The 20,109-nt window shown below is 41.4% G+C and overlaps 1 protein-coding gene across 1 annotated transcript; it reads right to left on the bottom strand.

Annotated features, from left to right (window-relative positions):
* Positions 1 to 1,884: 1,884 nt before the first annotated feature.
* LOC308102393 (ras-related protein Rab-39B) lies at positions 1,885 to 16,689 on the bottom strand. Its single transcript, XM_080452088.1, has 3 exons — positions 16,300 to 16,689; positions 10,327 to 10,507; positions 1,885 to 5,649 (listed from the first exon to the last, which is right to left on the bottom strand). Exons 1-3 carry the CDS (start codon positions 16,512 to 16,514, stop codon positions 5,404 to 5,406), a joined length of 642 nt encoding a protein of 213 aa, XP_080308214.1. The 5' UTR covers positions 16,515 to 16,689; the 3' UTR covers positions 1,885 to 5,403.
* Positions 16,690 to 20,109: the final 3,420 nt, after the last annotated feature.

The raw sequence follows: 20,109 nt of genomic DNA, 5'->3' as shown, positions 1-20,109 counted from the left end.
TTGACCAAATACCTATATCGATATTAATTTAACATTTTCAAGAATTTGTGGTTGGAAATAAACCGCAGATTGGCTATTTAAAAAAAAAGTGATAACACTTATCATCAACCATATCATGATGTTACGATATCCGAAATCCCACATGATGTCGAGTCTCATTTAACAATATCGATATAATATCTGTATTGCCCAGCCCTAGGGGAAAGGGCACTCAAAGTGGAGGGAAACACATTTTCACCACTGTTAAAAACCCAAATGTAACTGAAACCTTTAATGTCGTCCCTTATTTTAATGTAGACAAATGTTTACATAGTTTTGTGTTAAGCAAGTCTCATCGTGACCCTCGGGCCCTTGCAACCGGTTAAAACATCTTTGTATGATTTGTAAAGCACATGGGTGTCAAATGACAAACTAATTACCCTTTTCTCCAATACTTAAGAATTATACACATTGAAGATGCATGTTTTGTTTTTTCAGCGGCCATTTACCCTTTGATAGCTTGCTTGCCGTAACCACGTATGGCCTATAAGCCCTATTTTATACTTAGTCATACAACAGTGTCACATAGAAATAGTGGGCTTGTAGATCAGCTATCTTTTTAAACAATTATGCCCAAAAGAGGGACGCAAGGTTGAAACTAATTTATACTAGGCCTATCTATACACCACTGTGTGACAAAATATAAATTAGGCTTACGAGAGGAATACCGTGAAGCATGGAACCAGAATGTCATTCTAATTAGTTACAATGACATTTTAAGTCCAAGTTGCAAACAATCAGATATCCCTGGTTGAGGCACAGACATGACCCTTTAACAGGAAATGACAATGGAACTCACTCATACATAATCACACGCTACATGATAGCCCCCCTCCCAACGGACATAATCTTACCCTTTTGCTTCTGTGGTACATTCACATACAAATTCACAACACAAGCTAAACTGTCTTTGGAAACATAAGTATCAGAAGGCATACTATACTACTGTATGTGAAAATGACAATGACGGTATAGATTTAACAGGAGGACACATGATAACCTGACAACTAGTAAGGGGTTACATATGATAAATACAACAAGACCAAAATAATCAAACCTTTCTAGGTGACTTTTGCCCTAATGTCTGAATAACTATTAGTAAATTATAGTAAACATAGTTTACATTTTTGTCCTATTCGTATTTGTGTCTATTTTCTAATTGCTTTAATTTTAGGACCACCTTTCAATAAAGAATAAATAAATAATTAAAGGCAAACGTAGTAGTAATTATCATGTAAGACGCAGTACTGTGAAACAGCATGAATAGGAACATGAGTGATGAAAAGGAAACATCTTAAAATTCTGTTGTGTTCAACGCATTGAAGTTGAAACCTACATTCTGTGCCCTCACTGTACATGCTCAGCAAAGTATAATAATGACAGAATTTGTCATTTGTTAAAATGTTTAATGATAGAATTTAAGCATTGCTTGAAGGAAATGTACTTCTTCACGACGGCATCTTACATTTGGAATTTCTTTAAAGGTTTTCATAAAGTGAACGATAGAGAATATTGCAGTACAGTATGTCAGAATTGCCATGTTTTAATCGTTTTCATATAGCTGTCAACTGTATGTCTAAATGGAAAATAGATTTCCCTTAATATAAAATAAACAAAAGCTTAACATTTGAACTCCCTAATGTGTCACCGTTTGAGGCCATTTGAAGTATTGACCTCAGCTTAAATGTTTTTGGAACATAATATGTAAGAGTGGGCACTAAGGAAGAGCGTGCACCTCGATGTAAAATTATCTATTTGGTCCAAAATGTAAAAAAATATATATTCGGAAAATGGTCGTAGAACATGATTGAACATTCAACAATTAAGGTCTAATATTTCTACAATTGCTACAAATTGCTATAAAACCTGTATATCCAATCATTTTGGTCAAAACAAGTTGAAGGTAAAATGTAAGTCTGATAATGATGTACCGGTGCATGTTCACATCATGTACTGTATACTTTACATTACTTAAGACCATTTTTCAAATAATCATTTTTTTTAACATTTTGGACAAAATAGCACATCTTAAACCGAGGTGCCCACTCCTCCTTATAGTGCCCACTCTTCTTGTATCTTGTAAGAAATGTCAAATTGAACCCCTGTAATGGAATGAATCGTAATCTGTCCAGTTGAAAATGGCAATCTATCTCTGTAATATCGACCTAACAATTTAGATACAAGCCATGTAGTGGGTGAAACTTGTTTTTTTTACAATGACACACACACACACACACACACACACACACACACACACACACACACACACACACACACACACACACACACACACACACACACACACACACACACTCAGAAGAGAATGAAACGGGATACAATGTCTTATGTCTATGTTGCTTTGTTGAATGTACAGAATATCGTCCTACTGCGCTTCCCTGAAAGATTACAGTGTGGTTCAGTTCTACCAGCGTGTATGCCATTCCCATGCAAATAGTTTGGGGGGGAGGGAGCGCTTGTTTTGGTTCACTCAACGTCCTGTGTATGTGCAAGGTTTTACAACACATGCGTGACTTGTTAAATCACAGACGTGCACGGCAACGGCGGGGAACCGGAACGCTCGCCCCAAAACACATTCGCCCCCATTTTTTCCGCGGGCCGGTCGCCCCCAGCGGTTCTTGTATTCGTTTACTGAGGTTAAGGATAGGAATAAGTCTAGGGTTAGGCATAGTTTTACTGAGGTTAAGTTTAGGAATAAGTTTAGGGTTAGGCATAGTTTTACTGAGGTTAAGTTTAGGAATAAGGTTAGGGTTAGGCATGGTTTTACTGAGGTTAAGTTTAGGAATAAGGTTAGGTTTAGGCATAGTTTGGCTGACCGTTCCGAGGTCGCCGGATTTGACCTGCGGCGAGCGTTCCTGTATTCCAACGACGATGCCTTGAGGCTCATGAGCAGTGGTGGAAAGTAACTAAGTACATTTACTCATGTACTGCTCTTGAGTACAATTCTGAGGTACTTTTACTTTACTTCAGTACGTCCATTTTTCAACGCTTTATACGCTTTATACTTTATACTTCTACTCCACTACATCTCAGAGGCAAATATTGCACTGTTTTACGTTAGTTACTAGTTACTTTGCAGATTTAGATTATTATTACAAAACATACATGAACCGATTATGCCCTATTCTATACTTTCTCTATTTGAACATAGTTGATTTACAAGATCGCAATGTCGCATTGCGTCGCATTGACGCTTGAGCTTGTAGATTGGCTACCGGTATTTTCGAAAAAGGTTAACTGTAAAGTTTTTGCATTCACTATTGGTACTGTAAGTATATTTTGATGCCAATACTTTTGTACTTTTACTCAAGTAACATTTTGAATACAGGCTTTCACTTGTAACAAAGTCTTTTTTTTGTTGTGGTATTGTTACTTTGAATTCAGTAAAACATCTGAGAGTGCCTGAGTGAGCAACTAGGCGAGGGTGTCACTAGTTAACAAGCTGCGATGGACGGAATAGGTTATAACGTGAACCGAAATGAGCGCTCCCTCCGCGTAAATCGCAGCGATGTGGGAGTGTGTTTTTTTTTCTTCTGCTATTGGCTTGGGAACAGCACACACGCGTCCTATCCGTATGGTATGCGTGCAATGTAGTGTTATTTAAGTTCATTCCTCCAGTGTCCCTTCCTTGTACAGTATGCTGTTGCTGTGGTTTTCCTCTCGTATGGTCCGGTCCTTCCAGTGTTCTATTCAACCGTTTTAAAATGTAATTTTTTCATCCCTCAAAGTTTTCCAAACAAACGTCCACTGTTAAGGTGGACACATGCCATCCAACTGTAAGCTATGCTGTAGGTGTGTCTGTCCACATTAACAAGTCCCCCGTTTTAAGGGAGACCGCCGGTGACTGGATGTGTACTTTCAGGTCCACACACACCAGTCCACCTTTACTTGGTCCATTTAGCTGTACACAGTCCTGGGGAGGGTGAGACAGTTGTCCCTGGCAACGCAGTCCTTTATGGATCTCCGCTTGGTGACTGTCACATTATTTAATAGTGATGAAGCTGAATGATAACTGACATTTTATCCAAGAGCTGGGACTCACTGGCGGATCAAATAGTTCTCTCAGGAGGAGTTCCATGAGTAATAATGTCTGGCAACAATAGAATTAGTTCTGGGAAGTGAAGGCAATTTGACCGCCCAGGCCCCCACACACACACACACACACACACACACACACACACACACACACACACACATCCACCACAGCCCTCCCTTAAACCCAGTTCATACTTCGTCGCACGGCGGCGCCTCGCGCCGAAAATAGCTGACCTACAAGCTCTCGACGTGTGAACTTGTGAGCTTGTAGGGTCTCCTGTTATCACCACGTGATGCCGTCATGCGAGAAAGAATAAATTAGGCATTATCCTTCCCTGTATTCCATTCCAGACATCTTCTGTTATAGAGCTCTTCTGTTCTAGAACTATTTTGTTCTAGACGTCTTCTTTTACAGAGCTCTGATGGTGGAATATGGGAACAACATTGGGGGCGGGGTGCCGTCGCAGAGGAAACCTAATTCCCAGTCACAGAGGAGAGGAGAGGTTGAACCTGAGATTGCTGACTAATACGCATCTTCAGGTTAATATTTACTAAAGAGTGGTGTTGCATGCCATCTCACCAGAAGGCTATGGGCGATCTTTTCACGTGTGATTGTTGAAATTGCATATTGAACGAGAGGAGGAGATAGGGAAGGAGACCAGAGGAAAGGAAAGGGGATATTCTGTGCCTTACTGGAAACCAGAGACAGCTAGAGAGAGAGAGAGAGAGAGAGGGAGAGAGGGAGAGAGAGAGAGAGAGAGAGAGAGAGAGAGATGAGGGAGTGAGAACGAGAAGGATGGAGCAAAATGTATCGTTGTCATGAATCGTTGTCCTAAGGTAAGACTCCCCTTCCCTGCACCAAAGGACAGTCTCTTTTCTCCCACTGCCATTGTCAGCACAGATCTTCAGGTTAGCAGGCCAAAATAAAAAAATGTGAACCTAAAGGAAACCAGGCAGGCGATAAAGAGTCGGGAACCACTGTTGTGCCCTTTCCTCTTTGCCAAACAGTGGACTTGTGTAGACAAAGGCACCTCGACTTCTTCTCAGCCTTAAATCGAACAATCTCCTCCGAATCGCCACCATCATCAACCTTCCCCAACGTCCGTTCAGAAACAGAAGACGGCAGAGGGGAGGGGGCCGGGCCAACGAGTTCCTGTCCAGGATCCTCCCCCAAATACAGTCCTGGATCTGCATCCCCCTCCCGAAATCCCTCCTCCCCAATCCCCACCTCCTTTCCTCTTCGCGGTTTCCGTTCGCTCCAAAAAAACTCCAGCATATACAACGTTTTGGAAAAACTCCCATGTCCCTGTCTCAGCAGAGACAGCGGCGGTCGCTCTTGGTCACCTCCTCGGAGGAGTGCACCACGTTGGGGACGAAGCCGCTCTTGACGCCCTCCCAGCCCTCCTGGATGGTGATGTCCCCGGAGCGCACCAGGGCGAAGATGTCCCTGGTGAGCTCGGTGAAGGCGTGCTCCACGTTGATGGCATCGCGGGCCGACGTCTCCACGTAGCGCATCCCGTACGCCCCCGCCAGCTTCTCTGCCTCCTGGCGGGTCACCTGGGAGACAGAGAGAGAGAGAGACGTGAACAGGAGTTTACAGTTAAACCTACATGCGGTCTGGGCACTTCGGCTCTAATGTAGCCTGACAGCGCATCGCAGGTTCGAGTTCCGTTCCGGGATGATCGTTGCTGCATGTCTCTCCGCATCTCTATCTCCCTGTTGCCTGTCCAGCTCCAAATACACTATAAAATAAAGGCCCCCAAAAATATCTTTAAAAAAAAGAAGAAATCTAATTTGTCATTAGATCATAAGTAGTCTTGCATAGCCAGACAACTATTCCACAATCTCCGAATGCTACTGTATATAGAGTCTAGAACTACACCTCCCGAAAGCCGAGAACGGAAGCTGTCATCTGTTCGTCATTTCCGTTCACGAAAATATATTTAAAAATATCTTTACTTTTATTTTAGAATTTCCATTTCTAATGAGCAGCAAGCTGTATATGCTTCGATTATTTTGCTTTATATTAGGACAAATTTGCAAAGACGAAACGGAAGCGGGGAGGAGGCATCACATCTGTTTTATCCTCTGATCATTTTCAGAGCTTCCGTGCTCCAGATTGTATGACGGAAGCATTTGAAAATTGCAACAGTCTGGCTCACGAGACTAGATCACAAGTGGATCAATATTAAGTGGTCACCGAGCCAGCATGAACGTTCTATAGTTTCCTTTAATGGCTTGTGATTTGGTTGTCCTGGTGATTCTGAAGTCTTGAATGCTACCGTATCCAAAATGGAGGTTGTTATTTTGCGGCCTAATAGTACAATGTACAATGGCCAATGAGCAATTGTTGAAGTTCATCGCTAAAGGTCCATACACATTATCGCCTCTACCATTCATTTCCATTCATTATTATCACTGACCTTTCAACTCACTCACAGCCAATGGCCAGGTTTCCCAAACGAATTTGAGCTCAGACGTAGCCTAGAAGCTGCGTGAGAGCCTCCACGCACCTGCGCAGTAGCAACCCTATCTTCGTTAGTAGCAGCTGTGTGTCCCCAACGTGGCATCTAAACTGGCTTCAGGAGATACCATCGTCGTAGGTTCTCGTTACGTGTGTGCTAAAACTACATTCGTGAGACAGCATAGACGTAAAGACCTCCTGGACGAAGTCTACGTAAAGCCTACATAAACTACGTAGTGCTGTCTGCCGCTACACTGCAGTTTAAACACCCTTTGCGAAAGTGAAATGGATCATAAAAATACCAGAGCCAACTGTCAGATGTCCTGAAGCAGTCCACTCCAAATACAACTTTTGAATAATATATTTATGAATGAAATTACAGTGGTGAGTTGACATCTGCAAGTTAAATAAAACACTAAAGTGTCCCCATTATGCAAGTAAATTAAATATACTTAAAATACCAAAAGTAAAGGTATGCAGAATGTCCCATTTCCCAAATTTAATATGTATTAAAATCTTTTGAAAATAGCAGATCTACAAGCTTGTGAAGCGTTGTGAGCTTGTAGATCTGCTAGTTTCAAAAGATTTTTTAACCATTCATAAAAATGTTGAGCGCAACAGCTGTCACTTTGTGAGAGGAACTGGGGACTTTCATCATAAGGTTTAACTATAAAACTTCGAAATTTAGGAAACATGTTTAGCTCAGCATCATTTATATACCTTTAGTTAACTTGCCATTTGCTTAATATTTTTATCAGACGATCGGATCATCCGTGAGAGTACAATTTGTAAACTTCGGGTTCATGCATAAAGGACTAAGCAGCGTAGCCCTGGTTCAGAGCGTTAGTGTGTTCCCTCTAACGCCCTGGAAGACCCCTCGCTCTGCGATTGTACAAGGAATTCCGCTGCCCTGCGAGTGCTCAAGAGTAGTAAAAATAAACAAAACCATTTCGCTACTCACCAAAGCAAAGGCTGTTTTGTGTTGTTGAAAGTCTATTCTCGGAGGTGGGAAGCCTCTCAGCACCCAAACTACTCTGTAAAATACACTTTTTGGGCAGCAAATAAAATATGTCAGCGAGACGGAAATTATTTTTATTTACTCCACAGTGCCCTCTACAGATCTGTAGGATTGAATTTGCCATTAACCAAAATCTGTAGAGGGCACTGTGGAGTAAATAAAAATAATTTCCGTCTCGCTGACATATTTTATTTTCTGCCCAAAAAGTGTATTTTACAGAGTAGGTGGGGTGCTGAGAGGCTTCCCACCTCCGAGAATAGACTTTCAACAACACAAAACGAGAAAGGGCGTGCAAAAGACCTGGCTATCGAGCTCAGGCTTATTAGCATGACTGGTAACGTGTCGTGCTGGCGAGTGGGAGTTTCGGGTTCAATCCCAGCTCACTGCTTCCCTATATATGCATGGATCCGGTGTTTATAAATTCTAGCAAATTCCGATCATCTCATAAGAGGTGACAGAGCCAACTGTCAGATGTCCTGAAGCAGTCCACTCTAAATACAACGTTTGAATATATTTATGCATTAAATTACATCTACAAGCTTAAGAGGCGTTGTGAGCTTGCAATCTGCTATTTAAAAAAATATATTTATACATATTAAACTTGGGAAATGGGACATTCTGCGTCCTTTTTTAAAAATATATATTTAGGGGCTTTTTTGCCTTTATTTGGACAGGACAATAGACTGACAGGAAAAGGGGAGAGAGACACAGTAAAGGTCGTCGGTACTAGAGTCGAACCCGCGACAGCTATCTTGATGGCTTCCCAAATTGTGTGACACGCGCCTAGACCGCTAGGCTAGTGGACGACCCATCCTGAACGCTGTGACTTTTGGTAAAAACATTTTTTTCCATATACATTTATATCTTGCAGACGTCAGCTGTCACTTTGTGAGGGGAACTGGGGTCTTACGTCCTTTAGTTAACTTGGCTTGCTTAATATTTTTATCAGATGATCAGATCAGAGATCATTCGTGAGAGTACAGTACAATTTGTAAACTTCGGGTTCATGCATATAGAGGACGCTCACCCTACCCAAAAAAAAAAAGATCTGCAAGCTGTCGTTACGCACCGGCCCGGCCGCATATATATATATATATATATATATATATATATATATATATATATATATGTATATGTATATGTATATGTATATATATATATATATATATATATATATATATATATATATATATATATATATATATATATATATATATATATGTATATGTATATGTATATGTATATATACATACATATACATATATAAATTAAATGTGTGTGTGTGTGTGTGTGTGTGTGTGTGTGTGTGTGGTCGGTCGGTCTTTTCATGGATCTATTTCGCTACGATCGGTGTTACTACCGCCCCAGGGCGCTAGTAACAAACTGCTTCGTAGGAGAGCACTGCAGGGCTACGCCTCTCGCAGAAGTAGGAGGAGAGTAGGATACGCCATTCTATCTCCCAAATGTAGTTTTAGCAGACACGCAACGCCGTGGACGTGGGAAGCGATTGCAAGTTGGGCACGAACCAGCTGCTACTAATCAGGGTTGCCAGATCTGATGGACAGTTTCCAGCTCAAGCACAACTTAAAACCAGCCCAATTCAATAAACAGCCCTCCTTAATTCGGTTATTTCTTTAATTATGCGTAGTCTGGTGACATGATCGAGGCTAATAATAACCCGCCAAATATGTTCATTTTAAATTTTAATTTGATTTAATTTAATAATTACATTTGGGCTTGTTTTTAACTTAACAAGCCCAAATTTGATGTGCCCGTCCAAGGCTATTTATTCCAGCCCAATGAGTTTTGTTAAAATAGCCCAATCTGGCAACACTGCTACTAATGAGGGTTCACCGAGTCTCAGCTGTGTAGGAGGCTCTTACGCAAGCTGCGGAGGCAACGCATGAGCTGAAATCTACGTGCCTGCTAGGGTACTGCGCAGATTGTGTGGACACACGTAAGACCCGTCGTAGAACCTGCGCAGATGCTCAACGCAGCATCTCTACGAATCTCTTTGGGAAACGCGGCCAATGGCTTTACTGTAGTGGGTGCTAGCGATTGTAGTCCATATAGTTGGTCAGTGTTGTAGTTTTTAATATTTGCACGTTTGCATTAAAGTGATATCATAACAAGTCGCTCTTGAGACATGATGACTTTACAGTGTAAACAAGTAGGTCACTTTAAAACTAAAGAAAATGTGTATTCACTGCAATTTTCATAATTCTCTGTCAAACAGGTTCCTTCTTTCCCCCTGCCCTCATTGCCTGGTATTTGGACTTTACACTACTTGTCACTAACAGTTATAAGTACTTGGATTTTGTAGAGTGCAAATCAGGCAGCCATGACCCCTCAGTTTATAGCCTTATGCACTCAGAAAATGATATGCTCTGTGGTCACAGTGGTCCTGCTGCCCACGCACTACCCCAGCTGATTTCACCGTTTTCTCTGCCTCCTGTCTTGAGATTCTGAATTCTTGTTGGGCAGCATCAGACGAAACACTGCTCACATAACCAGTGGGTAATCATTTATTAATTTGATGGCATTTCTTCCTCTAGGTCTTTGTAAGCCCTCAAAAGACATCACCTAAGGCCAGGTTAGTTTTCTCTAAAATGACGGAATTCCAGGCCTGGGCAGAAACATTTATAACGGTGGCCTTAGGCTTTGTAGGACAATTTTTTACACTCGTAAGAGTTGAGCTAACACTCATATGAACAGTCACTTCCCCTCGACAATTTCCGCACTCAGCGCCCACCTGACGTTGTGCCTCCAGGTCACACTTGTGGCCGACCAATAGGAAGACAATACTGTGAGGCTGGACGTGGCTGCGGGCCTCCTCCAGCCAATCGTGGACGTTCTGGAAGGAGCGTCGGTTGGTGATGTCAAACAGGAGGAGCCCGCCCACTGAGTTGCGGTAGTAGGCCCGTGTGATGGACCTGGAGAACAGACGGATGGAGGGAGAGAGAGAGGTGGGACCAAAAGAGACATAAGTTAGCGATAGGGACACACACATGACAGCCGAAGTCCACCAGCAGGTTACAGGAGTGAACCTGTAGAGAGAGAGGGAGAGAGAGAGAGAGACCTGTGGTTTATGAATTCTCTTTGATAACTTGGGTCAACCTAATCCTGATATTGGGCCAATTAGATGGTTGTGCAAGCACTCTCTGACTGTCTTGATCCATTCGGTCCTATCATGCTTTCCTCTGAATAAGTTCACTCCATGGGGCGTATTCTTGTACTTATGTTTTACTTTTTCATCTTCTCTCTTCTGTACAAAGATATACAAATGACTCAGTATTTTTGAGAGTTTGTTTACCACTGTGAGAGAGAGAGAGAGAGAGAGAGAGAGAGAGAGAGAGAGAGAGAGAGAGAGAGAGAGAGAGAGAGAGAGAGATATGTATAAAGTGTTTTTTGGTGCACAAAAACACAGTCACACACCCCAAATACAGGCCTAGAAAAAGCTATTAACATGATGAAGAGAGAGACAGATGACAGGGGAGGTGTGAAGCAGAGGGAGAAACGTGTGAGAAGGTGGAGGAGAAGCAGAGACGAAGAGGAAGACTTCAGCGTCGTGCCAAACAACACCGGAAGCCGTGATGTGATCACAACATGGCACAGTCTCTGGTGTGTTGTTATTGTTGCTTTAAACGGAGGAGGGATGGAGAGAGACGCACTCTCGCAAAAGAGAGGAAGACGGGGGAGGACACACACACACACACACACACGGTAGGGAGGATGACCTTACAGATAGAAGGACAGTGACTCAGTTGAGATTAACGTCCTTGCTAGTTGAAGAGGAGGAGGTGAAGATGAAATAAAAGAGGAGGAGGAAAGAAGCGATTCTGAGTCACGGACATGTCTCTGAGGAGCGTGTCACCGTTGCTATGGACACACCAATCACACTGTCAGGTGAGAGACCAGTTTACCTCCTTGGCAGTCAATGAGCTAAAACAGATGTGTGTGTTTTAAATAGTTTAGTTTAGTTTATTAGCACATTGTACATAAAAAAGGAGGGGGAAAAAACACATTAAAGGCGTAGTTCACCCAAAAATGGCTTATCAATTACACACACACCATGAAGCCTTGAATTCATGGAGATTTTTTAGTTTTTTGTCGAATTCCTGAGCCAATAATTTGATGACGAGGAGACTCAATGGAGACTCCGCCGGTCATCAAATTATTGGCTCAGGAAAAAATCTCACTCTCTGAATTAAAGGCTTCATGGGGTGTGTAATTGATGACCACGGCGTCTATAGAGCGTCGCAGTTCCCTGCCGGAAGAAAAAACTCAATGCATTTTTCCATTGACATTTCCAAAAATATTTATATCTATTAATTTAAGCCTCGAATCAAGCCATCATGACATGACATGAATCATGACCATAAAACGTTTGATTCTGTGATTATTATTTTTTTGGAAAACGGCAAAACAAAGGGTATTTATTAAATATAGTATATCATATAATTAAATATATTTTTTTAAAAAATCACAGAAAAAAACGTTTTATGGTCATGATTCATGTCATCTCATGATGGCTTGATTCGAGGCTTAAATTAATAGATATAAATATTTTTGGAAATGTCAATGGAAAAATGCATTGAGTTTTTTCTTCCGGCACCAAAAAAAACAGGAAGTGGGCGGGAACTGCGACGCTCTATGTGACTGTTTGTGTGCCTCTGCCCCTCCCTTGCTCTTCCATGAGTCTGATTGCTCTGAATGCCGTCACCTGTGAGGACCAGCTGAGCCTGGTTTGGTGATGAGCTGCTGAATTTGTTTCTGTGTGTGTTCAGTGCTGGGTCACAAGTTGTGTGTCAGGTTCCTTGTCATCATGTTTAGTGTAATGTTCTGAGTTCCGTATTTGTTGTAAATTTGCATTGTTCCTACTAGTAAAATTATGTTTGTGATCCTCATCTCCTGCTTCGTCTGAGTTCCTGCTTTTGGGTCCTACAACACAGTTCCTGACCACAAGTACTTTTTGGTGTGTAAGAAATAGGAGAGATCATTAAATAACATACATTAAAAGTTCAATAAGAACAATACAAAATAATCCAAACTTACAAGGGGACCAGCAGCGAGCGTGACCTCTTCTTACTTTATTTTGTTAAAGTTGATGTTTAAAGTTATTTAAAAAAAAAATTTAGCCAGTGTTATGGACTCTTGGTCATTGAACCAAGAGTCATCTTTTGTTGTAAATCTGTAACCATCAGAGAGTAATTGTTTGGTATCTTTAACTCTGTTTTACTGGACAGGACTAATGAGAAGTCTAATGAGAAGATATCAGTCAGGGAATGACATGCAACACATTGACCTCTTTCAACCTGGGATCCTTATTTTGGGCATGTCATTCCAGGCCAAAATGTATAGTGAAAATATCGCCAATCTACAAACTCACAACGTTTATTTTTGTATTGTTTTATTGGATCTTGTTTAGTCAATACACTTATTTGTTTTAGCTTGTGCTCATTTGATTTTGCTATTTTGTCTCATCTGTTTAAGAAAGTAGGTAGCTGATATATTGCACTTTTACCTTAGCGCTAGGTATACTCTTGGTTGCTTGTTTATGCAGGAAATGCACTTAAGACTTCTGGTGATTAGTAGTTTCGTTCCCTACCTATGTTGAATGCACTTATTGTAAGTCGCTTTGGATAAAAGCGTCTGCTAAATGACTGTAATGTAATGTGTTGCAACACGTTAGCTTATAGATCGGCTATTTTCGAAAGTCGTCATACAATAAAGTATATAGTGCTTAAATGGTTATCCCACGAAACAGGGTGCTGACAGCTGAGTGATTAAGGCGTGTATACCACATAGGCTCTGATGCCTGACAGTGAGTCCCGGGTTCAATTCCCAAGCCTAATAAGTCTTCTTCTGCATGTCTCTCCCTGTTTCCTGTCTCTCTTCAATGTAGACTTAACGAAAAAGGCAGAAAAAGACCCCCAAAAAGGGTCACATACGTACATCTGTGCCAATGCATCATGCTGTCTGGTTTAGCATCGCTCATGTATGTAACAGAGAAACATTATATCTCCTACAGTACCTCAGATAGTGACCTCATAGCTCAGGCCAACCACACTGTGTTTTTTGTATTAGCTTTGAATAATGTCCCTGTTTCAATAATACCCATTAATTTTGCATAGACAAACAAAAAAGAAAAAGTTGCTGAGTAGTCATTCTGGTTTGGAGCCCTCTGGGCCCCGAAAGCATTCTGCTAACATGTTTTCTCCTGTGTGTGAGAGAGAAACTATAACAAGAGTTTGTGAGTTTGTCCGCTTGGCTGTAGGGGAGACATTGAGCTCATGAGCTTCAGGCAGTACTACTTGTAAGCCAGTAGGTGTCCAACCAGACAGCAGGGTCTAAATGTATCAATGGAAGAGAAGTAGGGAGATCACCGGCTCCAACAACTGCAGATGTGCAAGTTGTATTTTTGGGCGGTGTAGCCGCCCCTATAAGTGGGGTTGGGACACCTCATTAGTACACCCTTCGCTGTACTGTGATTGGCTCATAATTAGTACACCCCTAGCATTAGTACACCCCTAGCTGTACTGTGATTGGCTGACTCTATTGGCTGACTCTATTCAGCACTGTGATTGGCTAGCGAGACACATGATGAAATAATAACCTATAAATAGGACTATGCAAATTTTTTTTTTAAGTGAGCTTCCATCACTGTGATGACCACTGTGATGACCACACCGCCCACTTCACACTGGGTGTGATTTTTTACATACTACTCTAACATACAGTTTGGTCAAAATAACATCTTATTCATTCAAATAAGATCCAGATTGCAGCTTTAATTCAACATTATTTTGCAGTGTAGGCTATTGGTTCATGGGCGAGATTACGTCAGTTATTGGTTCTATAGATGATTACGTCAGTTATTGGTTCTATAGATATCAGTTTAGAGATATATTTGCAGTTAATTGCCCATGCAGCGCTAACTGTGACATAACAATACAGACTGACCATAATGTTAACCCTGACTCTGACACAAACAATGACCCCATAGTCTGAGGTACTACGGCAAACATGTGATTACGTTGTGATCCATTTCCCAATTAAAACGATCATTAACACCCCCATGTAAAAAGAAAGCTGCAAATTAAGTAATTACTGAGTTGTTACACAGTAGCCCATTGTGTCTACTTTAGTACTGCAGTATAACAGTATAATTATTTTTTTCTTTTACTTTGTTAATTGGGTTTTCCACAGAAGCAATCATTATTTAAAGTGAGTACTATGCAGACACAGAATAGCTTCATCCAATGCAAACCGCATGATATAAAAATAACATTGAACAGACATAATTTAATACTCTAATTTAACAAATACCAATTACAGGTGTTGATAGCAGTGTCTTCACAGCTTAGCAATGAATTCATAGGGCAGCAGTATGCTTTTACTGACATCAATTATGTCCAAATGACTGAATTTGTTCCTGGTGAGCATTCTCTGAAATAGACAGGTACAGCCTAATGCAGTGGTTCCCAAACTGGGGGGTCGGGACCCCCAGGGGGGTCCCCAAATTATTTTTGGGGGTCCCCAGATGATTAGCTTAATGAACAACATAGTTTTCTCACTCAACAGTAAACAAATCAACACACAGTATAAGTGTATAGCCTACAGGGTACCTGCACAATTCTAAAGTTACAATTCAAGGACTTTTAAGACATTTTTAATACCAAATTGGACAAATTGTCAAATATCACGTATGAAATAGGCAAACATTGTGAAAATTCCCCATCTACAAGCTAAGAGATCTCTCAACGCCTCGCAGTGCGTTGAGAGGCGGGTATTTTCACAATATTTATCTGTGGAACCGAGTCAAACTAAAGTGCTTGTCAGGGTGGGGGGTCCCCAGTTCAAATAGGATTATTTTGGGTGGTCGCGGCCTGAAAACCCTTGGCCTATAATGCATAACTTCAATAATGAACTGTGTAATTTTCTTTTTGAGTGGGTAGAGGAAGCACCTGCAGCAAGTGTAAAGTCAAGTTCCTCGCTTCGGGTGGAAATATTTGTCTTCCTTCCTTCCTTCATCTCTCTCTCTCTTCTTCTGTCACTTACGCTCTCTCAATTTGTTCAATTCAATTCAAAGGGGGCTTTATTGGCACGGGAAACATGTTTACATACTAACTAGCCAAAGCAAGTGTGAAATACAAACAAACAAAATGTAAGAAATGTAGCTATAATTAAAGATATAGCCCTACCAGACTAATGGAATGTGTAGGTAAACTAGGCTGTAACATTATGTTTGAATATATATCTCCCTCTCACTGTCTGTCTGTCTGTCTGTCTGTCTGTCTGTCTGTCTGTCTGTCTGTCTGTCTGTCTGTCTGTCTGTCTCTGTCTCTCTCGATCTCTGTGTGTGTGTGTCTCTCTCTCTACAATTTACAGTTTAGGCATTTATCAGACACTCTTAATCCAGAGCGATTTACAGTAAGCAAGGTAAACACGAGGTTATACATCAATACATCAAGTGCTACGGGCTAAAGTGGAATCAGAAGAGGTCCTCCCCCCTATCTTTCTCTCTCTCTCTCTCTCTCTCTCTCTCTCTCTCTCTCTCTCTCTCTCTCTCTCTCTCTCTCTCTCTCTCTCTCTCTCTCTCTCTCTCTCTCTCTCTCTCTCTCTCTCTCTCTCTCTCTCTCTCTCTCTCTCTCTCTCTGACTCTTGCTTACAATAAGTCATTCTGACAGACCCCCCCATGCACCACTCAGTCCATTCAGTTTACCTGAATCGCTCCTGTCCAGCGGTGTCCCAGATCTGCAGCTTGATCCTCTTGCCGGGCTCGATCTCCACCAGGCGGGAGAAGAAGTCCACGCCCACCGTGGGGTCAGACACCTGCGCGAAGCGGCCCTCCGTGAACCGCCGGATGAGGCACGACTTGCCCACGGTCGAGTCCCCGATGACGATGAGCCGAAACTGGTAGAGCCATATCGCCTCCATGACACTGTCTGCCTGTCTGTCTGACTGACTGATCTGCGGTCTGTCAGAGAGGAGAGAGAGAGAGAGAGAGAGAGAGAGAGAGAGAGAGAGAGAGAGAGAGAGAGAGAGAGAGAGATGAGAACAGAGAACAATAGTGTTTACAGAGATAAGATTATAGCGTCGTCACCGTGGTGCCAGTTGCAGAACTGAGAGAGAGAGAGAGAGAGAGAGAGAGAGAGAGAGAGAGCTCCCTGCTCTCTGGCTTGCAGTGCACACTGCTCTGCTGCACAGTGCATGCAAATGGAACAAGCACACCACCAGTGGTGGAAAAAGTATTCAAAGTAAACGTGTCAATACTGCAATGTAGAAATACTCTGTTACAAGTGAAAGTCAGGAATTTTAAATTTACTCGAGTAAGAGTACAAAAGTATTGCTATCAAAATGTACAAAAGTAGAAAGTACTCATTATGCAGAATGGTCCCATTTCACACGTTTTCAAATGTTAAAATGTATACAAATCCTTTGAAAATAGCAGATCTACAAGTAGATCGGCTGTTTTCAAATGGCCGAAATGTATATAGGGCTGAAGTGGTTAATGTACTGTATGTATTGTAATAATAGTCAAAATCTACAAAGTATCTAGCAACTAAAAGTTTCAAATAATTGTAGTGGAGTAAAAGTACAATATTTGCCTCTGAGATGTAGTGGAGTAGAAGTAAAAGTATTGGAAATTGGAAATACTCAGGTAAAGAACAAATACCTCAAAATTGTACTTAAGTACAGTACTTAAATGTACTCCATTGGAACACCTGGCTCAGCGGTGTGCCTCGCTAATCATTAGACTTTCAGCCCCAACCTCCTGGGATCGAATCACAACGGAGGCGCGCCGTCAGAATCAGACTTGAGCCACGAGAGGCACCGCCGAGCTATAGCTAAGGCGAGCGAGTCGCCGTGCCGAACGTTGCGAAGTCCGATTCTGCCGTCCGAGTTATGTCCCAATATACGGACAGAATTGTAAATCATATTTTGGGGTGAGTGTTCGTCCCATCTGCCAATCACAGTGACTACTGTTCAATCACGGCGCAGCTTTTCCGGGACTTAGACAGGTCACGTGACAGTATGCCTTAAAGGGCAAGATCACTTTGGTAGAGGTTTGGGTTGTAGTTACCTTGCCATGATGTAACTCCAAAGGTGCACAAGAAATCGAAAATAATTGCTCCAGTGATTACAAATTGATGATTCAAAGTATGCTCCTCATTGACTACATTGTACACTGAAACATCTCTCAAAGTCACTCTTTTAGCATAAAAACGAACGCAAACAAAGTTGATTCAGACAATATAGAGCATCACCAAACCCAGTAGCCTACTGTTTTCTTTTTTGGGCGGTGAAACCGCCCCTATATGTGAGGTTTGGATATTTGCACCCCCCAATCCTGCGCTGTGATTGGCCACCAGTGTACCCCCCTAACCCTGCACCGTGATTGGCCAATCACAGTCTATTCAGGACTGTGATTGGCTAGTGAAACATGACACGTGTGCATAGCCCTATAAATAGGACTATGCACTTAAAAAGTGAATCACACATTGTGGGTGGAAAGGGTATATCACTCTTTATGACTTTCTTTATGACTTTCACTCTTTATGACTTTCATAAAGAGTGTTTCAATAAATGTATTTATTTTTTGTACATGATTGGTTGACTCCATTCAGTATTGTGATTAGCTAGCAAGACACCGCCCACTTCACACTGGGTGTGATTTTTAATGAAAATGTGAACTTCCTGTTTATTTTGCTATTTTTATTAGGAAGAAAATAGTCAAATCAACAGGAATTTAACATTTTTATAAACTTTTGTGAAGGAGGCCGATGCCCACCTCAAGGGTTGGCGACAGATGCGACAGACTATCATCACTATAATCTGTCCTGATGAAGGTCTAACGAACGAAACGTTGAATAAAGAGCTACATTTCTTTGCAAGATTCAGACGGTGTGCGGGTCCTATTCTTTTGTTTAACCATCAGAGATCTCCTCCTAAATTGAAAATTTTTATAGACAAAAAAACAGTACTGGGTTTGGTGATGTTCTATATTGTCTGAATCAACTTTGTTTGCGTTATGTTATTGTTTATGTGCTAAAAGACTGACTCTGAGAGCTGTTTTACCCTGCAATGTAAGTCAATGAGGAGCATATTTTGAATGATCAATTTCTAATCAATGGAGCAATTATTTTAGATTTCTTGTCCACCTTTGGAGTTATATCGTGGCAAGGCATAACTACACAACGCAAACCTCTACCAAAGTGGTCTTGCCCTTTAGTATTGAATCACAGAAAGAAAAGGCTGATAAGTGATAAGACCCTATTGCATGGGATGTTTGGTGCTGATTTGGAGCCCAATCTATGGGCTGATAACTAAATCAAAAAGCTTGACCAGTCGATGTTTTTGAATGAAAGAATGCCCCTAATCCCTTTTTTAATTCGAATCTTCAAACGCCTAAATATCCAACAGCCTAATCATAGGCTTGGATCATAGATGTATTTTTATCGATTTTGACATTTTTATATCTAGATCTAAAAATGTCAACATCGATAAAATACATCCATGATAGTCTTGATCCAAGGCTATAGCCTAATCCCATATCCGTAAATAATAGGCTATTTGTAACACTGCTCTGTTAAAAATGTAACACTTTCACTTTGTAGTTCAGGCTAATAACAAGGCTATTCTGACTGTTACATCTAAAGGCTTTTACAATCCAAAATAACGCACCGCACAGCTGCCCTATCAATATCATCAATATAATCAATATAATCAATAGGTCATTGAGTCAGTGGAGATCCACAGCCTTAATAATAGCCTAAATGTTCCCAGCAGTCAGTCAGGTGGGCAGGGTGCCAGATGGTCACTCAGTCAGTCAGTCAGGTGGGCAGGGTGCCAGATGCTGGGCACATTGCGTAGCCTGGTCGGTATGCAAACATTAGTGGTCCCGACTCCCATTCCATTCCCCGGGGAATATAGTCCACATAGCAGGGCATTAGAACTAACTGTACCTGCATTCTGACATTTTGTGTTCACTATAAATGTCCATGGATATGTAATTAGGCTAATATAGGCTTATTTTATAACAGGACTAAGTCTGATTGTTTTCTGTAAAAAAAAAAAAAAGAAAGAAAATCGGGGTCATGGACTATAGTAGCTAGTAGTAGTAGTGGGCTAGCCTATTTGCTGGCTGAACGGCAAAAGGATGTTTTCTCTTGTTATATCAGCCTTATAAAGCGTGATTTTAATAATAGTCCGATCTGACTGGCACGGCACGGCACGGATCATTTAGAAATGCGATTTTCGGCCGATGTCGAGTCATATTATGGCTTTTTCAAATAGCCTAATAGTGAATGTGCTTTTTTAGTGATGATAGCACAGGCCAATTGCACATCACAGGCCTGTCTGTGCTACTGCTCTGACTGGAAGCATCACAGGCAGGCAGCAGCACCACTAGCTAGAATAAATATCAAGTGATCAAACACATATAGGCCCAATAGATCATGGCATCTATAGGTCTGTAGTAGGTTGTAGCTTATAACCTATAGTAGCTTTATAATGTAGTATAATAATAATC

Source organism: Gymnoscopelus braueri (assembly GCF_963280865.1).
Source record: "Gymnoscopelus braueri genome assembly, chromosome: 15".
NCBI classification, from domain to species: domain Eukaryota; kingdom Metazoa; phylum Chordata; class Actinopteri; order Myctophiformes; family Myctophidae; genus Gymnoscopelus; species Gymnoscopelus braueri.
Note: the sequence above shows the minus strand (reverse complement) of the source record. Positions and strands in the feature narration are given on the sequence as shown.